At 51.1% G+C, this 15,894-nt stretch overlaps 1 protein-coding gene across 5 annotated transcripts in view; it reads left to right on the top strand.

Moving 5' to 3' along the window:
• The window catches only part of SFSWAP (splicing factor SWAP), a 65,232-nt gene that overhangs the window by 36,589 nt on the left and 12,749 nt on the right, over positions 1-15,894 (top strand). For all 5 annotated transcript variants that reach the window (XM_019668939.1, XM_019668941.1, XM_019668942.1 and 2 more), the window contains 3 exons: positions 1,212-1,442; positions 2,474-2,664; positions 11,847-12,112. In XM_019668939.1, the coding sequence (XP_019524484.1) occupies positions 1,212-1,442; positions 2,474-2,664; positions 11,847-12,112 (688 nt within the window). The remainder of the gene's footprint in view (positions 1-1,211; positions 1,443-2,473; positions 2,665-11,846; positions 12,113-15,894) is intronic.

A 15,894-nucleotide genomic window follows, 5' to 3' on the forward strand; every position in this document is an offset into this window, starting at 1 on the left:
CACACACACACACACACACACACACACCCATTTTGCAGGGCTCGGTCCAGTGCCTGCCTGCCTCACACACACACACACACACACACACCCGCCCCCAGTGCATTTTGGAGCAAGTTCCCAGCACATACACAGCATTTTATCCATAAATGTTTCGCATGTGTCCCCAGAGGTTAGGATGGGTCTTAACACGAGCACAGTGAGCTGGGTGGCACTGGCTCCCCAACAAGGCGCGGCTTTGATGCCCGGCGTGCTGGCAGTTTTCGGGGTGCTTGGGGACGTGCACCTGCAGTGCCAGCCTCTGCCGTTGCTCCTGTCACTCTGATGTGTCCCTCTCCCAGCGCCGAACACTCTGGGTGCACTCTGTAGCTCGAGGGGTTATGTCACAGACCTGGGACAGTAACACGCTTCAGGCCGCACGTGGGTTTGGGAGAACCTGGGGTTCAAGTGGGGTTGCTGATGGTCACAGCCCCTTCTAGAACTTGCCTTCGTGGACCCAGAACCCTCTTCCTTCCCAGAGCTGGCTGGTTTGCACTAAAATCTCCCTTCATTGTGGTTTACTTGAATGTCCTCCATAAATAATAACTCATGGTTTTTAAAAATACAGCATCTTATTAATAGGTGTGGTTAAGAGCCAGTCGCCATAGTGTCTGACGGAGAAAGGGACTCGGTGAGTGAGTGTCGGGTGGATGGGGGCGGGGAAGGAGGCGCTTCCTCTGGGGCCTTTGTTCTTCTCGTACATGAAAACCCTCAGATATTCTAGGGGAGGCAGTTGAACCTAAACTTCTGTTGTGCCCAGTTTAAAGCCTTCTTACTGGTGTAAGAACAGTCTGACAATGCCCAGCACAAAGTTGACCGCATGAAGGGGCTCCTATAACTGTTGCTTTGTAAGAAGGGCCGTTTTACAGAGTTGGGATTGTTTTACCTTTTCGCGGTGGAGTCTCATCACATGCCAACAGGCAAACCCAGCTGTTGCTGAGCCCAGAGAACTGACCGCTGACACCCACCCTCAGGGAGTGCCTCCCTGACGTGGCCCTCAGGCGTGGCTCGCACGTGGGCCTCACTGTCCCTGGGCCCCCCTGTATAAGCTGTGGCTCCATGCAGACGTCCCCCACACCGCTGGCGCTCGTGGGGACGGCGGGCCCACGAGGATTTCTGCTCTGTGTTTCCAGTTACCTGGAAATGTGCTAACCATTCTCACCTTTTCTCAATAGCTTCATTTGCTCCAATAAGCTTTGCGATCAAGGCCAAAGAGAATGATCTCCTTCCCTTGGAAAAAAACCGTGTTAAACTAGATGACGACAGTGATGATGATGAAGAAAGCAAAGAAGGCCAAGAAAGTTCCAGCAGCGCCCCAAGCGCTAACCTGGCAGTGACCCCGCCCTGTGCAGTGGTTGAGGAGAAGCGGCCCCCGCTTACCCAGGAGGAGCTAGAAGCAAAGCAAGGTTTGTCTGTGTTTTGAACCCTTTGAAAGAAAAAAGTGCCTAAATACAAGATTAACCCACTAAGCCAGAATCGCCAACGCTGCCAGCCAGAGTCTCAGCCTGCGGGAACCAGACCCCGGGGGAGCTGCGTGGTGCCTGTGGACATTTGCAGAGCTGTCAGTCGCAGCGCTGACCCCTTAGCCTAGAGGCAGTGCTGCAGGGGGACAGTCTGTGTGCAGGGGGGCTGCCGCCTCGCCCGGGCACTTTAATGGAGGGGCCTTTCTGCTTGGGCGGTGACCCTGGGGCAAGTGTCCGACTAGGAGCCACCCCTGCCCTTTGTGTGACCATCTCCCAGCAGAACCATCAGGCCCTTGATGGTGCCCAGGCCCAGGCTGGTCTTCCTGGGTCACGGCCCGGCCACCGCCTGCCTCTGTTACGTGACTGTCTCACAGCCCCACCCCCCACCCCAGACATTGTTTTCTGCTCCAGAGCAGGGCCTTCACGATTGGTTTCCAGCGTTTACCTGTTCTATTGTAACTGGCCTCTGCATGTGCACAAACAGATCAAGCCGCGTTTGTAAAAGGTGGCTGTTAACCTCAGGCTGCCTTTCTGTACGGACGTGCCCTGTGCTGGAGCTGCTCCCAAAGCTGCCTCCTGCTCACGTGCATGTGTGCCTAGACCTGAGCTCGCTGTGTGTGGACTGGGCAGTGCCGGCTCATCCGGAACAAAACCTTTCCCGGGTTTCCCCACCTGGGGTGTCTGGACACCATTCTGAGAGCCACCCCGGCTCTCACTGGGGTGGGAGCCCATCAGCCTCTGCCTTTGATTTTGAAAGTGAAATCTGAAAATACCAGTAATAAGTAATAAGCATGAGTAATAAGTAATAAGCATTATAAGCCATCTCTCAAAATCCAATTGCCCGATTTTTTAATCTACCCCGAAATTTGTGTCTTGTTCGTGTTTTAACATGACTGCGTCATATTTCACGATCCTTTCCTGCCTCATGCAATGCTGCTAGCTCTAACCGTCAGTCCTTCTGTCTATTCCTTAAGCAAAGCAAAAGCTGGAGGACCGCCTGGCCGCGGCTGCCCGGGAGAAGCTGGCCCAGGCGTCGAAGGAGTCGAAGGAGAAGCAGCTGCAAGCAGAACGTAAAAGGAAAGCAGCGTTGTTTTTACAAACCTTAAAGAACCCTCTGCCAGAAGCAGACGTCGGGAAGGTTGAGGAGAACCCCTTCAGCATAGAGGTAGGTTACAAAGGGCCATGGCAGCCCTTGGGAGGCGCGGTGGCTGAGAGCCCGGGAGTGCCCGCTGTCACGGGTCCGCTGGTCAGGGAGGATCTGACGCCCACGCCTACCCAGGCCTGGGCGCTTTCAGAGACCCGGGCCTTTGGGCCCCAGGCAGACAGGCTCTGCTCTGTGGCTGCCGCGCGGGGCCCGTGGGGTCTGTCTGCGCCTGTGAGGGACGCGTGACAGAGATTCTCAGGCGCGGGCACGTGTCAGTGTCAGTGCTGTAACTAGAAGGAAAGATAAGAGGTGGCCGCCGCCGTCACCTCTTCAGGGTCAGATCCTCGCGGCGCCTTCCAGAGCTGTGTGACCGCACTTAGCCCCTCTGGCCGTTCTCTCCCTTTAGCTGGGTCAGAGCCAGCTGCCCTGCAGGGCTGCTCGCAGCAGCGCCCACACCACATCTCCGAGTGTCCCCAGTGTGTCTGGTGGCTGCCTTCCCCCCTCACATTGGACGGGCCCTGCACATTTTGACTTTAATTACGTTGACATTTCTAAGAGTCTGGGCCGTTATTCAAAATGGATTTTTGCTGCACGGAGCCTGTTGGTTTTCCATGTGGAGTTCAGATTTTCAGTGCTCTGTTGAAGGTCGAATCAGCTTTGTCGCCTCAAAAACCAATCTGAAACTCTCGAATCTGGCAGGAGGCCTCAAAAATAATAGCTGGACTAGGTGGGAGGAGGCGCAAGTGTCCGCCTCGCAAGCTGGTGTCAGTGTGGGCTGTGGCCTGGTGTCCTGGTTGCTGCTCTGGGCCCCTCTTAGCATCCGCCACCCAGCCGCTCCACCCCTGCGCTCCCGGCCGCTCCACCCCTGCGCTCCCGGCCGCTCCACCTCTGCGCTCCCGGCATTGTCCCCAGGGTAGCCCATCCTGGAGCAGCCCCTGTGGTCACTGGCTAGCTGGGGAAAGACCGCTGCACCACTGCGGAAATTAAACCTGCAGCGGCTAAACCTGGTCACTGACACCCCTGTAACGGCAGGAAAAGGCTTTTGATGTAAGAGCGGGAGAGGGAGAGTGTAAAATGCCTCCACCTTTATGGCTGCAGCTTTAAAAATTACGTCCACAGCAAGGAGCGTGGGGAACCTAGGAAAGCCGGGGGCGGCTGCTGTGGTGGGAGGGGCGGGTGGGCTGCTTTAATTTCCTTTATTGTTTTGATGTCATTTGTGCGGTGAATAAAGGGCTTAATTAAAATACATCTGCATATGTAGATACTTGAACCGATTATATTACATAGTCGCATCTCTATTTTCTAATGCAATTGTGTTTTAATGAAAACTCCGTCACAGCCACAGTCACTCGTCGTTAATCCAGCTCCCCAATCTACAGGGCTGGCTCGTCATGGCCCCAGAACCATTCCCCGTTAGCACGAGCTGGGCTGCTTTTACCCTCCAACCTTTATGTGCGGCGTCTCCATCGTCCTTGTTTCCAAGCATGTGTTTTGAATTCATAATGCGTAGAAATGAGTGTTTCTGCTGCTTGTTTAAATCACTGGGTCGCTTTTCCTGGGTGTCTAGTGGGAGAGATCGTAGCTACTAAACAATCCCAACAAAAGTGGAATGGTAGCAGCAGATGGTGATAAATGTCTTTAATTGCTTTGAAACAAAAATACTTGAATTAAATTGGCAAGTGTCATAAATGAGATTCACATTCGGAAATATTTTCAGCCTATGGCAGCTTCTGGGGACAGGTTTGCCTGACCTCGCCGTGGGCCCTTGTGCACCGTGCTCGCAAACGGGCAGGTCGGGCCCCGCCCACAGCTGCAGAGTCTTCGCATCTGGAGGGACTGACACTTTGTGGGTCAGCCCTGTGGGAACGGGTGGCACCCAGACCTGCCTGAGCAGCCACGTGCAGGCGGCATGGGGACACCGCTGGGAAGGTCTGGCTGGACACCTGGCAGGTGTGCGTGGTCCTAAAGTGTGTCCGCCTTACGGGAGGAGATTCCTGTCACGTCTGCCTTGTATGAGAGCAGTGTGTGCGTGTCGGGGAAGGCACAGGGTGGAGAGCAGAGGTCTTCTCATGCATGCTTTTCCTTTAATTCCCAGGGAAACACCAATTACTTGTTTGTTTTCTAATTGTGTAAAATGGACACCCGTACACTTTGCCATTCAAGCCTTATTAAGCGCACGGCTCAGGGCACGAGGCACATTCACACTGTGGGCAGCCGTCAGTGACGTCCTCCCAGAGCCCACCTTCCCAGGCGGAAACCTGCCCGTTGGACCCTCACTGCCCAGCCCTCCCTGTCCTCTGCTCCGTGAATGACCACTCTCGGGCCCTCCTGCACATGAGGGCATGCAGCGTTTGTCCTGTATTCCACTTCGCAGATTGCCCTGCCTTTTTAAGGTGGATGATACTCCATTGTGTGCTCTTGAGGGGAAAAGGCGCTTACCCAGGTGTAGGTTTAAATTTCTAGTAGAGCTCTCCCCACATGGATGTCAGCACTGTGCCCCACGTGTTACACGCGCTGGGAAAACATTATTGGGTGTCAGTCCCTAGAAGGAGCCGGTCTGCGCGCAGTGGCTTGGTCACTGTCCCCTGCGGGCGGGCGGCAGTGCAAGGTGCCGGGTTGCTGTGGTAACGCGCTGCTCTCAGCAATGCTGCTTCCCGGACCTGTGCGGGCACTTCCTGAGCGTGTCATCAGGCAGCTGGCCTGGGACTGCCTTTTCATTGAGCTTAAGCATGACTGTCGCTTTTCGTTCATCTCCACGGGTGTGAACATAACTGTGTCTTCACACCTCTGCCAGCATTGGTCATCATCAGCCTTTAATTCCCGTCAGTCTGGTCAGTGGGAAATGGTGTCTGTGTGGCCTAACTTACCTGTTCTAGTTCTCAGTGATATTGAGTAACTTTACGGAGGTTTTGTGGCATTGACGCACGCACACGCACGCACACGCACCAACCGCCCTCGGAGCCTCAGCTCATTTCCTCCTGGCTCTCTGTCTTTGTCTCTGCTACTTTGTGTTGGCTTTTTGTCACCAGCATTGCAAACCTTTTCCTCTTTGTCCGTTTTACTCTGCCCACTTGGAATTTCTTTTCAGTCTGAGGAGCATGTAGCTAGACACATGGCACAATTCACAGAGTCACCCATCTTTCTCCAGTAACGTAAGGAGCGTCCATCATTAATCCGCAAGTCCCCACTTGCACTGGCTCTGCTTCTGCGCGACCGAGCCTGGTGCCACTGACGGGTTTGGTAGGAGTGCGGGTTTGACATCAGGTGTAGCTTTAAGTGACGCCTTAAAGTATGTTTACCGACATGGGCAGGCATTTACAGTGTTTAAAATATATAAAAGCCAATGTGTACATAATCCTTAGAGATTGGTGCACGTGCCGTACATACCACTTTTGTGGGGAGAGGAGGGGTGTGTATTGAAAATGGAGAGAAACCAGAAACGTTGGATCACGCCCTTTTGACTTACCTGCGATCGTTTACATAACAACGGGCTTCAGGACGTTTTTTTAGGTAACAGTAATTTTTTCCATTACTTAATTACTTAAAAAAGGTTAATGATGCTGCCAAGTTTACAGGCCCAACAAGAGTTAGACAAGGAAATGGGAACCCAAACCAGCCCTGTTTGCTGAGCCTGTGCATTCAAGGCACCGAGGCGCTCTGCCACGTGAATTAGAAGCCTGGTTCTTACCCAGTGACCATAAAATCGCATTTGTGCGGTTGACGTCACACGAGCATTTCCATCAGGACAGACAGCTGCAGGCACAGAGCAGATCTCAGTGGCGTCGGGGGGACTGCCTGGGCTTCCAGGGGCAGAGGAGGCACGTGGCCTGCAGCCCTCCCCCAGACAGACAGGTTTGTAGCAGGCCTGGGGCTTGGGCGGAGCCTTGGAGCTCCCTAAATCTGGAGAGGTGATCCTGGGCCAAAGAGACGCCCAGGTGGTAGGTGTGGGGGAGCCTGGTCAGGCAGCGTGGCTAGCGCGAAGACAAAGCTGGACTAGGAAGCAAGGCAGACTTGGGAGAGCCTAGCCTTGGGCATAAGGGTGGGACAGTGACACAAAAAAGCATTTGCCCAGGAAGAACACTGTCATGGCTGTGTGTCCGGCAGATGGGAGCAGAGGTGACGAGGCAGTGAGAGCACTCCACGGGCACAGCTGGTCAGACAAGGGGGTGGTGCCCGCAGAGTGGGACGCGCAGACGCGCCTTGGAAAGCATCAGCAGGCCGAGGCTTGTGAGTGGCGGACAGAAGTCTGAAACCTTGAGTCTTATGTATAATTATCCCATTTCCTAGTCACTGCAGCATTACTTCACAAGTAAGATTGTATTTAAAAATACTTGTTAGTTTGCCATCAGGCAGCCCCTTTCCCCCCCAGCAGGAAATACCAGTTGTAGGTTTGGGAGCTAATTTGTCTGCAAATGCTTTGTCGTGATCGAAGGACTGATCAGCATTATTTTCCAGTGTTACTAACATGGGGGGCAGTGACTTTTTCAATACTCTGATAAATGACTCATTTTTCGAAAGCCCCCCCCTTGATGTCTTGCAAACTCTCTGAAAACCAACCTGTGCCCTCCCCTCCGCCATGACGCCCGGTGCTCTGATCACTTCTGCTGGACATGAACATTCATCCCGAAAAGGCAGCCGTGCTCGGTGGGGGAGCTGGCGCCATGCCTCCTGCCAGCAGCTCCTAGCTCCTGTCACCTCGCGGGAGGGAGGGTGAGGGCTTGACTCAGCGGGGCCCTGTGTATCTTCCAGGTTATTCATACATCCCTTTAAATTTCTGGGCAGTTGACACTCTTCCTGGTTAAGCTGGAAGTGGCATTTACATCGAAAGTTACTATTTGTCGAGATTTGCACTGTGTAATAATATGGTAGCCATAGCCACGCATGGCAATTTAAATTTAACTTAATTAAAATTAAACAAAATTCACAGCTCAGGCCCTTGAGCACACTGGCCACATTCCAAGTGTGCGGTTGCCTCGTGGCTGGTAGCAGTGGGCAGCTCAGCCCCAGAGCGAGCGCAGCGTGCAGCAAGCGTGGGCTCACACAGCTGGCTGGCTGCTCTCTCCCTTCTCGTCCCGTCTGACTGCTATGTCTGTGGGGTTTTGATCGCACATGCGACAGACCTGCCTCACTGCCCCCAGTGGGCCTCCCAACAGGCCTGTTCTCAGTCCACGGAGGAGAGGGCCTCGTGGGGAGGTGGACGGCTCTGGCCCGGCTCCTGCTCCTCGTGGCCTGAGCTCCACCGGACAGCATTTGCACGGTAGGGGCGTGGGTGCCGGGTGCTCTGTCCACACAGCCCTGCTGGTCTTCCCTGGAACCGCTCCATGGCTCGTGTCACAAATAGCTGTGACAGCCACTTCCCACAGCTCAGCCTGACTCTGGGCATTGCCTGAGTCCCCGCCTTCTCCGGCTCTGCACGCAGCCGCACTGCAGAGCTGTTGGGGAGATTGGTGGTGCACGCCTGTCCTTGGTACCTGAGACCCGCAGTACAGGGAGCCTGAGTGAGCACCCCTGCCATCCGCTTGGCTTTGGTGAAAGCCCCCAGCCCAGGACAGAGCTCCCGCAGCCCGCCTCCACCACCGCCTGTCTGGGCAGTGCCGTGGCCCGAAATCTTTCCCAGTGGTGTGCTTTTGCAGACTGGCTCCTGGCACCTGCTGTCTGGGGGAGGCACACGCTGTGGGCTAAACCCAGCTCCTCCCCAGGCTGCTGGGGAGGGACCCTTGTGGGGGGCGTGACCTGAGCCTGCTTCCCCTGCTACAAATGCGGGTCGTCATGGTGCCGTGGAGGGGTGGGGATGTGTCCCCCCTTATCCAAGAGCCTCCAGGAGTGCCTGAAAGCACGGATGTACCAAACCCTGCATACACTATGTCCACTCCTGTACGTACAGACCTGTGATGAAGTTTGATTTGCAGATAGGCTCAGGAAGAGGTCAACACAACAGCGAAACAGGACAGTCACAGCCGTGTGCTGGAATAAGAGGCCTGAGAATGTGGCCTCTCCACAGGTCGCTCCTGGCACTGCACTCACCCCTGGGACGCTGTGAGACGATGAGATGCCCACGTGACGAGGTGGCAGAGGGACTCGGAACCACGTGTCGTTTAAAACGTAGAGGTTGTTTACTTCTGAAGTTTTCCGTTTAATATTTGGGACCTTGGGTGACACACTGGGTGGGGGGACTGCTGTATCTCTGACCAAGAGAAGCACTGCCAACCCCAAGTGCAGCGGCAGCTCAGTGTCACCTGCGGGCGTGCGGGGAACTAGGCCTGTCGGGTCCTGTGACTGCGTGCAGACAGCCCGTGACTCCGTGCTGGTGTCTGTTACCTTTGTGCTTTTGTTCTCGGGTCTAATTGCTGGGTGTTTAACATCCTTTGAGTCCTTTCAAGCTGAAAAACGGCAGCGAGGCTGACGCAGTAAATCATCTTAATTCACCGTGGCCAAGGCCACCGAGGTTGCCAGTCTCACTTCAGCGGGGAAGGTAATCGTTTCATTAGAATAAATAGGTCCATGGCTTGATTACAAGTTAGGTTTTGAAAATATTGATTCAATTATCCCTCGCTTGAAGGTGGAGGACTGAACTTCCACTGTGGTGGTGAGGCCGGCAGCGTTGGGGTAAAGGCAGGAGCGGCGGGGAACCAGAGGCACGTGACCAGGTTGGCAGTAACGACAGAAATAGACTCTCAGCTAACGAGCCACCAGTCCTCCTGTGGATTTGGGCTCGCCCCTCCATGGTGTGTCTGTCCCCAGGGCGGTGAAGAGCACTGAGCAAAGATGTCAGCCCCGGGTTTCCGTCACTCATCCCAGAGCAGACCACCTGTGAGGCGGGAACTGTGGCTGTTCTCCCTGAGATGGGCTGTGTCCTTCGGGTACCCCCACCCCTGTGCCTGGCCCAGAAAGGACCAGGAGTGAGCGAGGCCCTGCCCACTACCGGGCATTCGTGAGGCCTCGCGCCCTCACGAAAGCTCTGGGTGGCAGCTTGTGTTCCCGACTCCAGTCTCGCTTTGCATGTGTGTGTATTCCTAACTTAGAGCCCGTGGATATGGGATTTCAAATGCACCACGAGCTGGGTGTTCTGTCCGGGCCACAGCGGAGCTCTCCTCAGCCAGCACAGCTGACTGTGCCACACACCAGACTCGAGGTCATGCGGGGCCGCCCTGCGCTCATGTGCCTCATCCCAAGGGCAGGTCCTTTGCCTGGTGCGTGCTGCCCCCTGGTCTGTGCCTGCTGGGGCGGGGCAGCCACGCGCTCGGCCAGCATTTCCCGTTTTCCAGCCTCTACAGTTGGAAAACTTGCTCCATCTTTTCTATTTCTTTTATTCTTAATTTAAAGCGTCACCTAGTGTGTGTGCTTCTGGACAAGCCCTGACTGGTGCCTGAGTGGAAACAGGAGTTCTTAGATTCGGAGGTCGGTTTCTTAGGGAGCGTTTACATGTTGCAGCTGTTTTAACAACAACAGATTATTTAGAAATTTGACCTGGAAATTGTAATTATACTAAGGGAATTGGAGCGAGAAAGACTTTGGTTCTAAGAACTGTCCCGCGATGAAACAGCTCCCCTGGAGACAGTTTAGGCAGAGCCTTGAAAGTGACCTGGGCAGCAGTGATGAGGGGGCGGTGGGGTCCGGATGAGGGACCCAGGCAGCAGCGCCGGTCACTCGGTCACTTTAGGTGGGAAGAAACTGCTTTGGGAACGGGGCGTGTGGTTGGTGAGGTCCTCAGCCCCGCTGCCTTCCTGCTCACAACGAACAGAAGATGGAGAAGTCACCACCGGGGCGCAGGCGCCCCCACCCTGCCCCGCCCAGTGCAGCTCCTCTCGGAGCCGAAGGAAGAACACAGGTCTAGAAGGAACATTTGCACGAAGTGTTCATTTCCCTCGTCCCTTGGCCTTGTCCAGACGGACCCAGGAGAGGACAGCAGGGAACCCGGGGCAGTTGCAGAGTTACACTGGCCCGGCCCGCAGCCCACGGGGAGGCCCGGCCTGCTGGAGCCCACCCCGTCAACGCCTGCCCTCACTCGGTCCCGCAGACCCGACAGCTAGCTTCCCTGCAGCACAAAGTGATACATGGTGGGTTTCTTGGTAGCCTCAAGCTGTGTGGTGTTCGCCAGCTGTAGGTAAAGCTCATTTAAAGTGAGTTGAGGAATGACAAGGGGAACGGCTGAAGCTGGGTGGTGGTGGTGGTGTTTTATGGGGTTTGGTTTGGAGACTCTTTATTTTACAGTGTGATGTGGACAGATGTAAACGCTGATAAAAATAGGATCACAACATTATTTTTTAAAATTGAATGCTATTTCATGTATGGATGTACCGTACTGAACCAGGACCCATGAATGGTCACTCGGGTGGTTTGAATTCCCGGTCACCATAAGGTGATATGATGTGGGTCCTTAGGCGTGCGTCTTACGCACTTCGGTGAGTGTCTCTTTAGGGTGAATTCCTAGATATGGATTGCTCTGGGAGACGCACACCATTGAGGGTGCTGGCGTTCCTGCTGTGAAAACAACAACGCATTTCCCATCTGTGCTCGCCTCTCTGTGTGTCTGCTGTCCTGATAAGGAGGTTTTTTATGATGAAAAATAAAGTATTTAAGTGCAGTGCCGTGCTGAACTAATATACGCAGTACAAGAGGGACCTGTGCTGTTGGCACTGTCGTGTTTATGACTAGGTATCGACTTTCTCTCTCCCTTCAGTTTTATTAACATGTAGCACTGTTTAGGCTTAAGGGGTACAGCATAATAGCCTGACGTGCTTATACTGCAAGACGATCCCCACAGTAAGTTTAGTTAACATCCATCATCTCGTGTAGAGGGAGAGAGGGACGCAGGCTTTTTTCCTTGTGACAAAGAGTTTTTTTGAGTTCCAAGAGGAACCTTTTAGTTTAGGCCTTCTTTCAAAATTGTTTTTGGAGTGGTACAGACATTCATAAAAACCGAATGCTCGAGGTTTGAGGAGTTTCTTTTTCAGTGGAAAGTCACAGTTATTTATGAAAGAGCAAGCGTGGCCCTTTTCCTAACACAATGCCCTCTCATCAAATTCAGACTGCAGGGAGAGATGCCACGGCGATATCTTTAGAGCCACTTAGAGATGCGGTCCCCTCTAAGAGATGCGGGTACATTATTGGTGGGAAGACCAATAATGTTGAAGTTTGATACGTGCACATTTTTCAATGTCATATGTTCCGTATTAACCCCAGACGTTTGGTTCTGTCCCCAGGAAGCCAGTGCCGTGGCCTCGCCTCTGCGGAGTGGAGGCCGACCTCTGCCAACTTTAGACATTAGGCCTCCGGAAGGACCCTCGAGCAAAAGCAGAGACCCGCCCAGAGACGAAGAGAAGGAGAAGAAGAAGAAAAAGCACAAAAAACGGTCTCGAACGCGGTCGCGCTCTCCCAAGTATCATTCGTCGTCCAAGTCCAGGTCTAGATCTCACTCGAAGGCAAAGCACTGTCTTCCCACTGCCTATCGGACCGCACGGCGCTCCAGGTGCGTGTGCACAGCAGCCTCCTGGCAGGGCTGGGCAGGGCAGGGCAGGGCTACTGATCGGCCGGCAGCCGGGTGGGCGTGCGGGCGGGCAGGCATGCATCTATTTAACTGTAAAGCTCATGAACCGCTGCCAGAGTTTTTTAAAATAGGTTTGTTTAAATTTTAACAGGCCCTGGGAACAAGCCTAGCACAGTTCACTGAATGTGGAACATTTTCGGGGTGGGGGCTCCTTTGTTGTTGGTCTGAGTGGACATTCGCATCCCAGTTCCTTTTGAATGTGTACATGTCAGAACATCGGAAACCGTTGCCACTGGGCACTTCTGCTTCTGCACCTACACGTGCACGGAGAGAAGGAAACAACAATGCAAACCTGCTTTCTCAGCTGATTTACCTCCAACGGCCCGCTCAGAGTCAGCGTTCAACCAAAAGCCGTCTCGAGGAGCCAGTTTTTGAGAAAGCAGCTTAACATTTTGGGGAACAGAAATCGTAAACAGGAAAATCTTTAAGGGTCGCAGAAATCACTGCTTAGAAGAGCAGGTCTTTGATGTTTAAGTAACTGGCTTGCAAGCGGGTCAGAAAAGCAACTTTCTAGTTCCAAAACATGCATCATGCTTTTGATTGAGGTCCCCTTATACTGTGGATTGGCTCTCGGTTTCTCACGCAGCACCTGCATCCTTCTGACCTCACTTTTCTTCATGGGAAAGATGCACGTGTCCTGTACTTTTTATGTTTAAACCGTACTTGGACACGCCTGCCCCTCTGAGTAAAGCGTCTCACGTGAAAACTTGCTTATGGCATTACAGGGTGGGAGGAAGTAACAGAGGCCCGGACAGGCCCCTGGGGAGTGACGCCTGGTCCTTCTTCCCAGCTGCCTTTCAGTGCGGGGCTCAAACAAGAGAAAGCGGGTTCGTTCATACACCAGGTCAGGTCTGGGGCTGTAGCTGGGAAGGCCGCCCCCACCGTCTCTTTAGTATGGAAAATGGGCTTTGCTTTACTGTTGAGTGTTCAGCAAACACAGTGGATGCTGAAGCATGTCCCATCTGTTCAGCTGTGACAAAGAATGAGGTCACGGCCACACTTCCCCGGCGGCTCATCTGGAACTGGGAGTGTCCCTCTCACACAGAGCATGAAGTTTCTAGGCTTTATGGGCTTTTACTGGCTGTCTGTAATAGAGCAAGTCGCTTTCTATATTACTTTAATACTTTTAAATAATTTTTTATTTTAGAGTAGATTTAGAATTGCATATTTTACATTTTGGTTTTTTTTTAATTTTATTTTCTACTTAAATATAGTTGGTTGTACAATGTTATATTAGCTATATTAGTCTCAGGTGTACAATATAATGATTCAACATTTTTATACCTTCAAATGTGATCACTCCACTAATTCTAGCATCGTCTGTCACCATGCAAACTTATCATATTTTTTTCCATTTTGATCATTTTTTTCTCTTAAAAAAATGTTATTAAGATTATAATTATAGCTGGCATACACTATTATGTTAGTTTCAGGTGTCCACCATAGTTATTCAACTATATACCTAAAGAAGTGATCACCATAAGTCTCGTAACCATCTCACACCATACGTTGTTACAGTATTATTGTCTGTATTCCCTATGCTATACTTTACATCCCCATGACTTACTTATTTTATAACTAGAAATTTGAACCTCACATTCCTTTTCACCTTCACCCCCTTTTTAAAATTTTTTCAGTTACAGTTGACATTCAGTATTCTTTTACTTTAGTTTCAGGTGTACAGCATAGTGGTTAGATGTTTATATAATTTACAGAGCGATACCCCCAATAAGTCTAGGACCCACCTGGCACTATACATAGTTATTACATTATTATTGACTGTATTCCTGATGCTTTACTTTGCATCCCATGACTGTTTTGTAACTGCCAATTTCTACTTCTTAATCCCTTCCTCTTTTTCACCCATTCCCCCAATCCTCCTCCCATCTGGCACCCATCAGTTTGTTCTCTGTATTATTTTATATTATCTTTATATATTCAGTGCTGACAAGTAGCAGAAGCAAAACCCTAATGCTAGTTTGTAACTTTCAGTTAAAAGAAAAAATTAAGTTAAAAATTTTCTGAGAAGGATACGTTTAGCTGGCAGACTACCAGTTTGACCTCAGTGTGACCTACAGTTAAAATATTCTACAAGTCAGTAGAGCTGAGTGTTTTCCTAACTCTTAAAGCAATTTTTTTATCCCACTATCTGAGGCAGCATCTACGAGATACTTACAGTTGAATTTAGTTACATCAGCTGACTTTTAAGTTCACTAAATAAGTCAGATCTTTGGTGTTTGATTTCACAGTTTAGATAAAATTCAAGGCAAAATATAACTATTATAAAGTTTTTTAAATAATATTATGAAACAAAACCTTCAAAGCATGAATTGTCCGGGAAGTTTTGCCTTGAAAGTGTGAGGATGGTGCTCAGGGCCTGAGGCCGGGAGGAGAGACCAGCCGTCCTGGGGTCCCTGGGCCCTGGGGACAGAAGTCAGGGGACGGAGTGCTTCTTACCTGGGTTCTGTTTCTGAAAAGCATGAGTCTGCTTTATTTGCTCGTTTTCCTGTGTGTTTTCTAAGCTGGTGGCCAACCTGCTCCCTCAATCTGAGCCCCGCCCACACTGGTGATGTCCAGGGTCCAAGTGGGTTTAGAAGGCAACAGTTACAGAACGAGAGAGCGTGGTGCTCTCAAAAGTGTGAATTGTCCACGTGTAAAAGATAAATTACATGGTAACCAAAAAGTGACCTTGATGATGATACCGACTGTCGTAATTTTTTTTCAGCTGTTTTCAGATAGAATAACCCATTACAGACATAGTGTCTGCATAGGACTTATCAGACTTGTTTCTTGGCCTTAATAGATTGTTTTAACAGGTTGTTTTTAAAAAGACTCCTGCCAGCTCCAAGTAAAAAAAAAATTTGTCAAGATTTCTGCTTGTGGTAGAGTACTACCGTTGAAATACATTCCCTTTATATATTAAGTTACTAAAAACCTGTATAAAATGTAGACAGGATTAGAAAGCCCTTTCGTATCGTAATTGTCATGTAAATGTAGAGTGTTGGTGTGGTTGAGGTCCTGTGTGTGTCGGTTATAGATGATAGATGACTTGGAGTCTCCACAGGTGAAATCGCCACAGAAAGATCCTGACTTCGAAGTCAGTGTGTGGCTTCTCCGAAAGCATGGGGATTACAACAAGGGATAGTTAGTGTCTTTAAGTCAACACTGACTAAAGTATAAGGCTTGTTTCCGCTACTGTTTTCTATTTTTATATCACATTAGGCTCTTTACCACAATGGATTGAAGAAATACTCATGCAATTTATTTATTGCCTAAAATTCAAATTCAGTTCTAATGGTTTAGGTATTTTAAACTAAACTTATAAGACTAAAGCTTGAAATTAACTTTATTTTTAAGACTTGATAATCTCACTTTGTGGGGGGTTCTTTCACTGGTTGGAGGTATCTGAGTGGGGGAGGTTCTAACTAGAGCTTTGCATCACACCGTTTTAAGGTTTTTGGGGGGTCGACATGGTCACAAATGCTGCGTCCTACAAGTTAGCTCCCTCAAGACCTTCACGGCGGGAGAGCTGGGGGTTAGTGTGGCTTTTCTAACAGTTGTATTTACCGTATTTGCCGGCGTATAAGACGACTGGGCGTATAAGATGACCCCCTAACATTTCCACTCAAAATACAGAGTTTGTTATATACTCGCCGTATAAGACTACCCCCTCTTCCGCACACCTTCCACACACCAAATAAAAG

Source organism: Hipposideros armiger, unplaced genomic scaffold, assembly GCF_001890085.2.
Source record: "Hipposideros armiger isolate ML-2016 unplaced genomic scaffold, ASM189008v1 scaffold_544, whole genome shotgun sequence".
Classification (NCBI taxonomy): domain Eukaryota; kingdom Metazoa; phylum Chordata; class Mammalia; order Chiroptera; family Hipposideridae; genus Hipposideros; species Hipposideros armiger.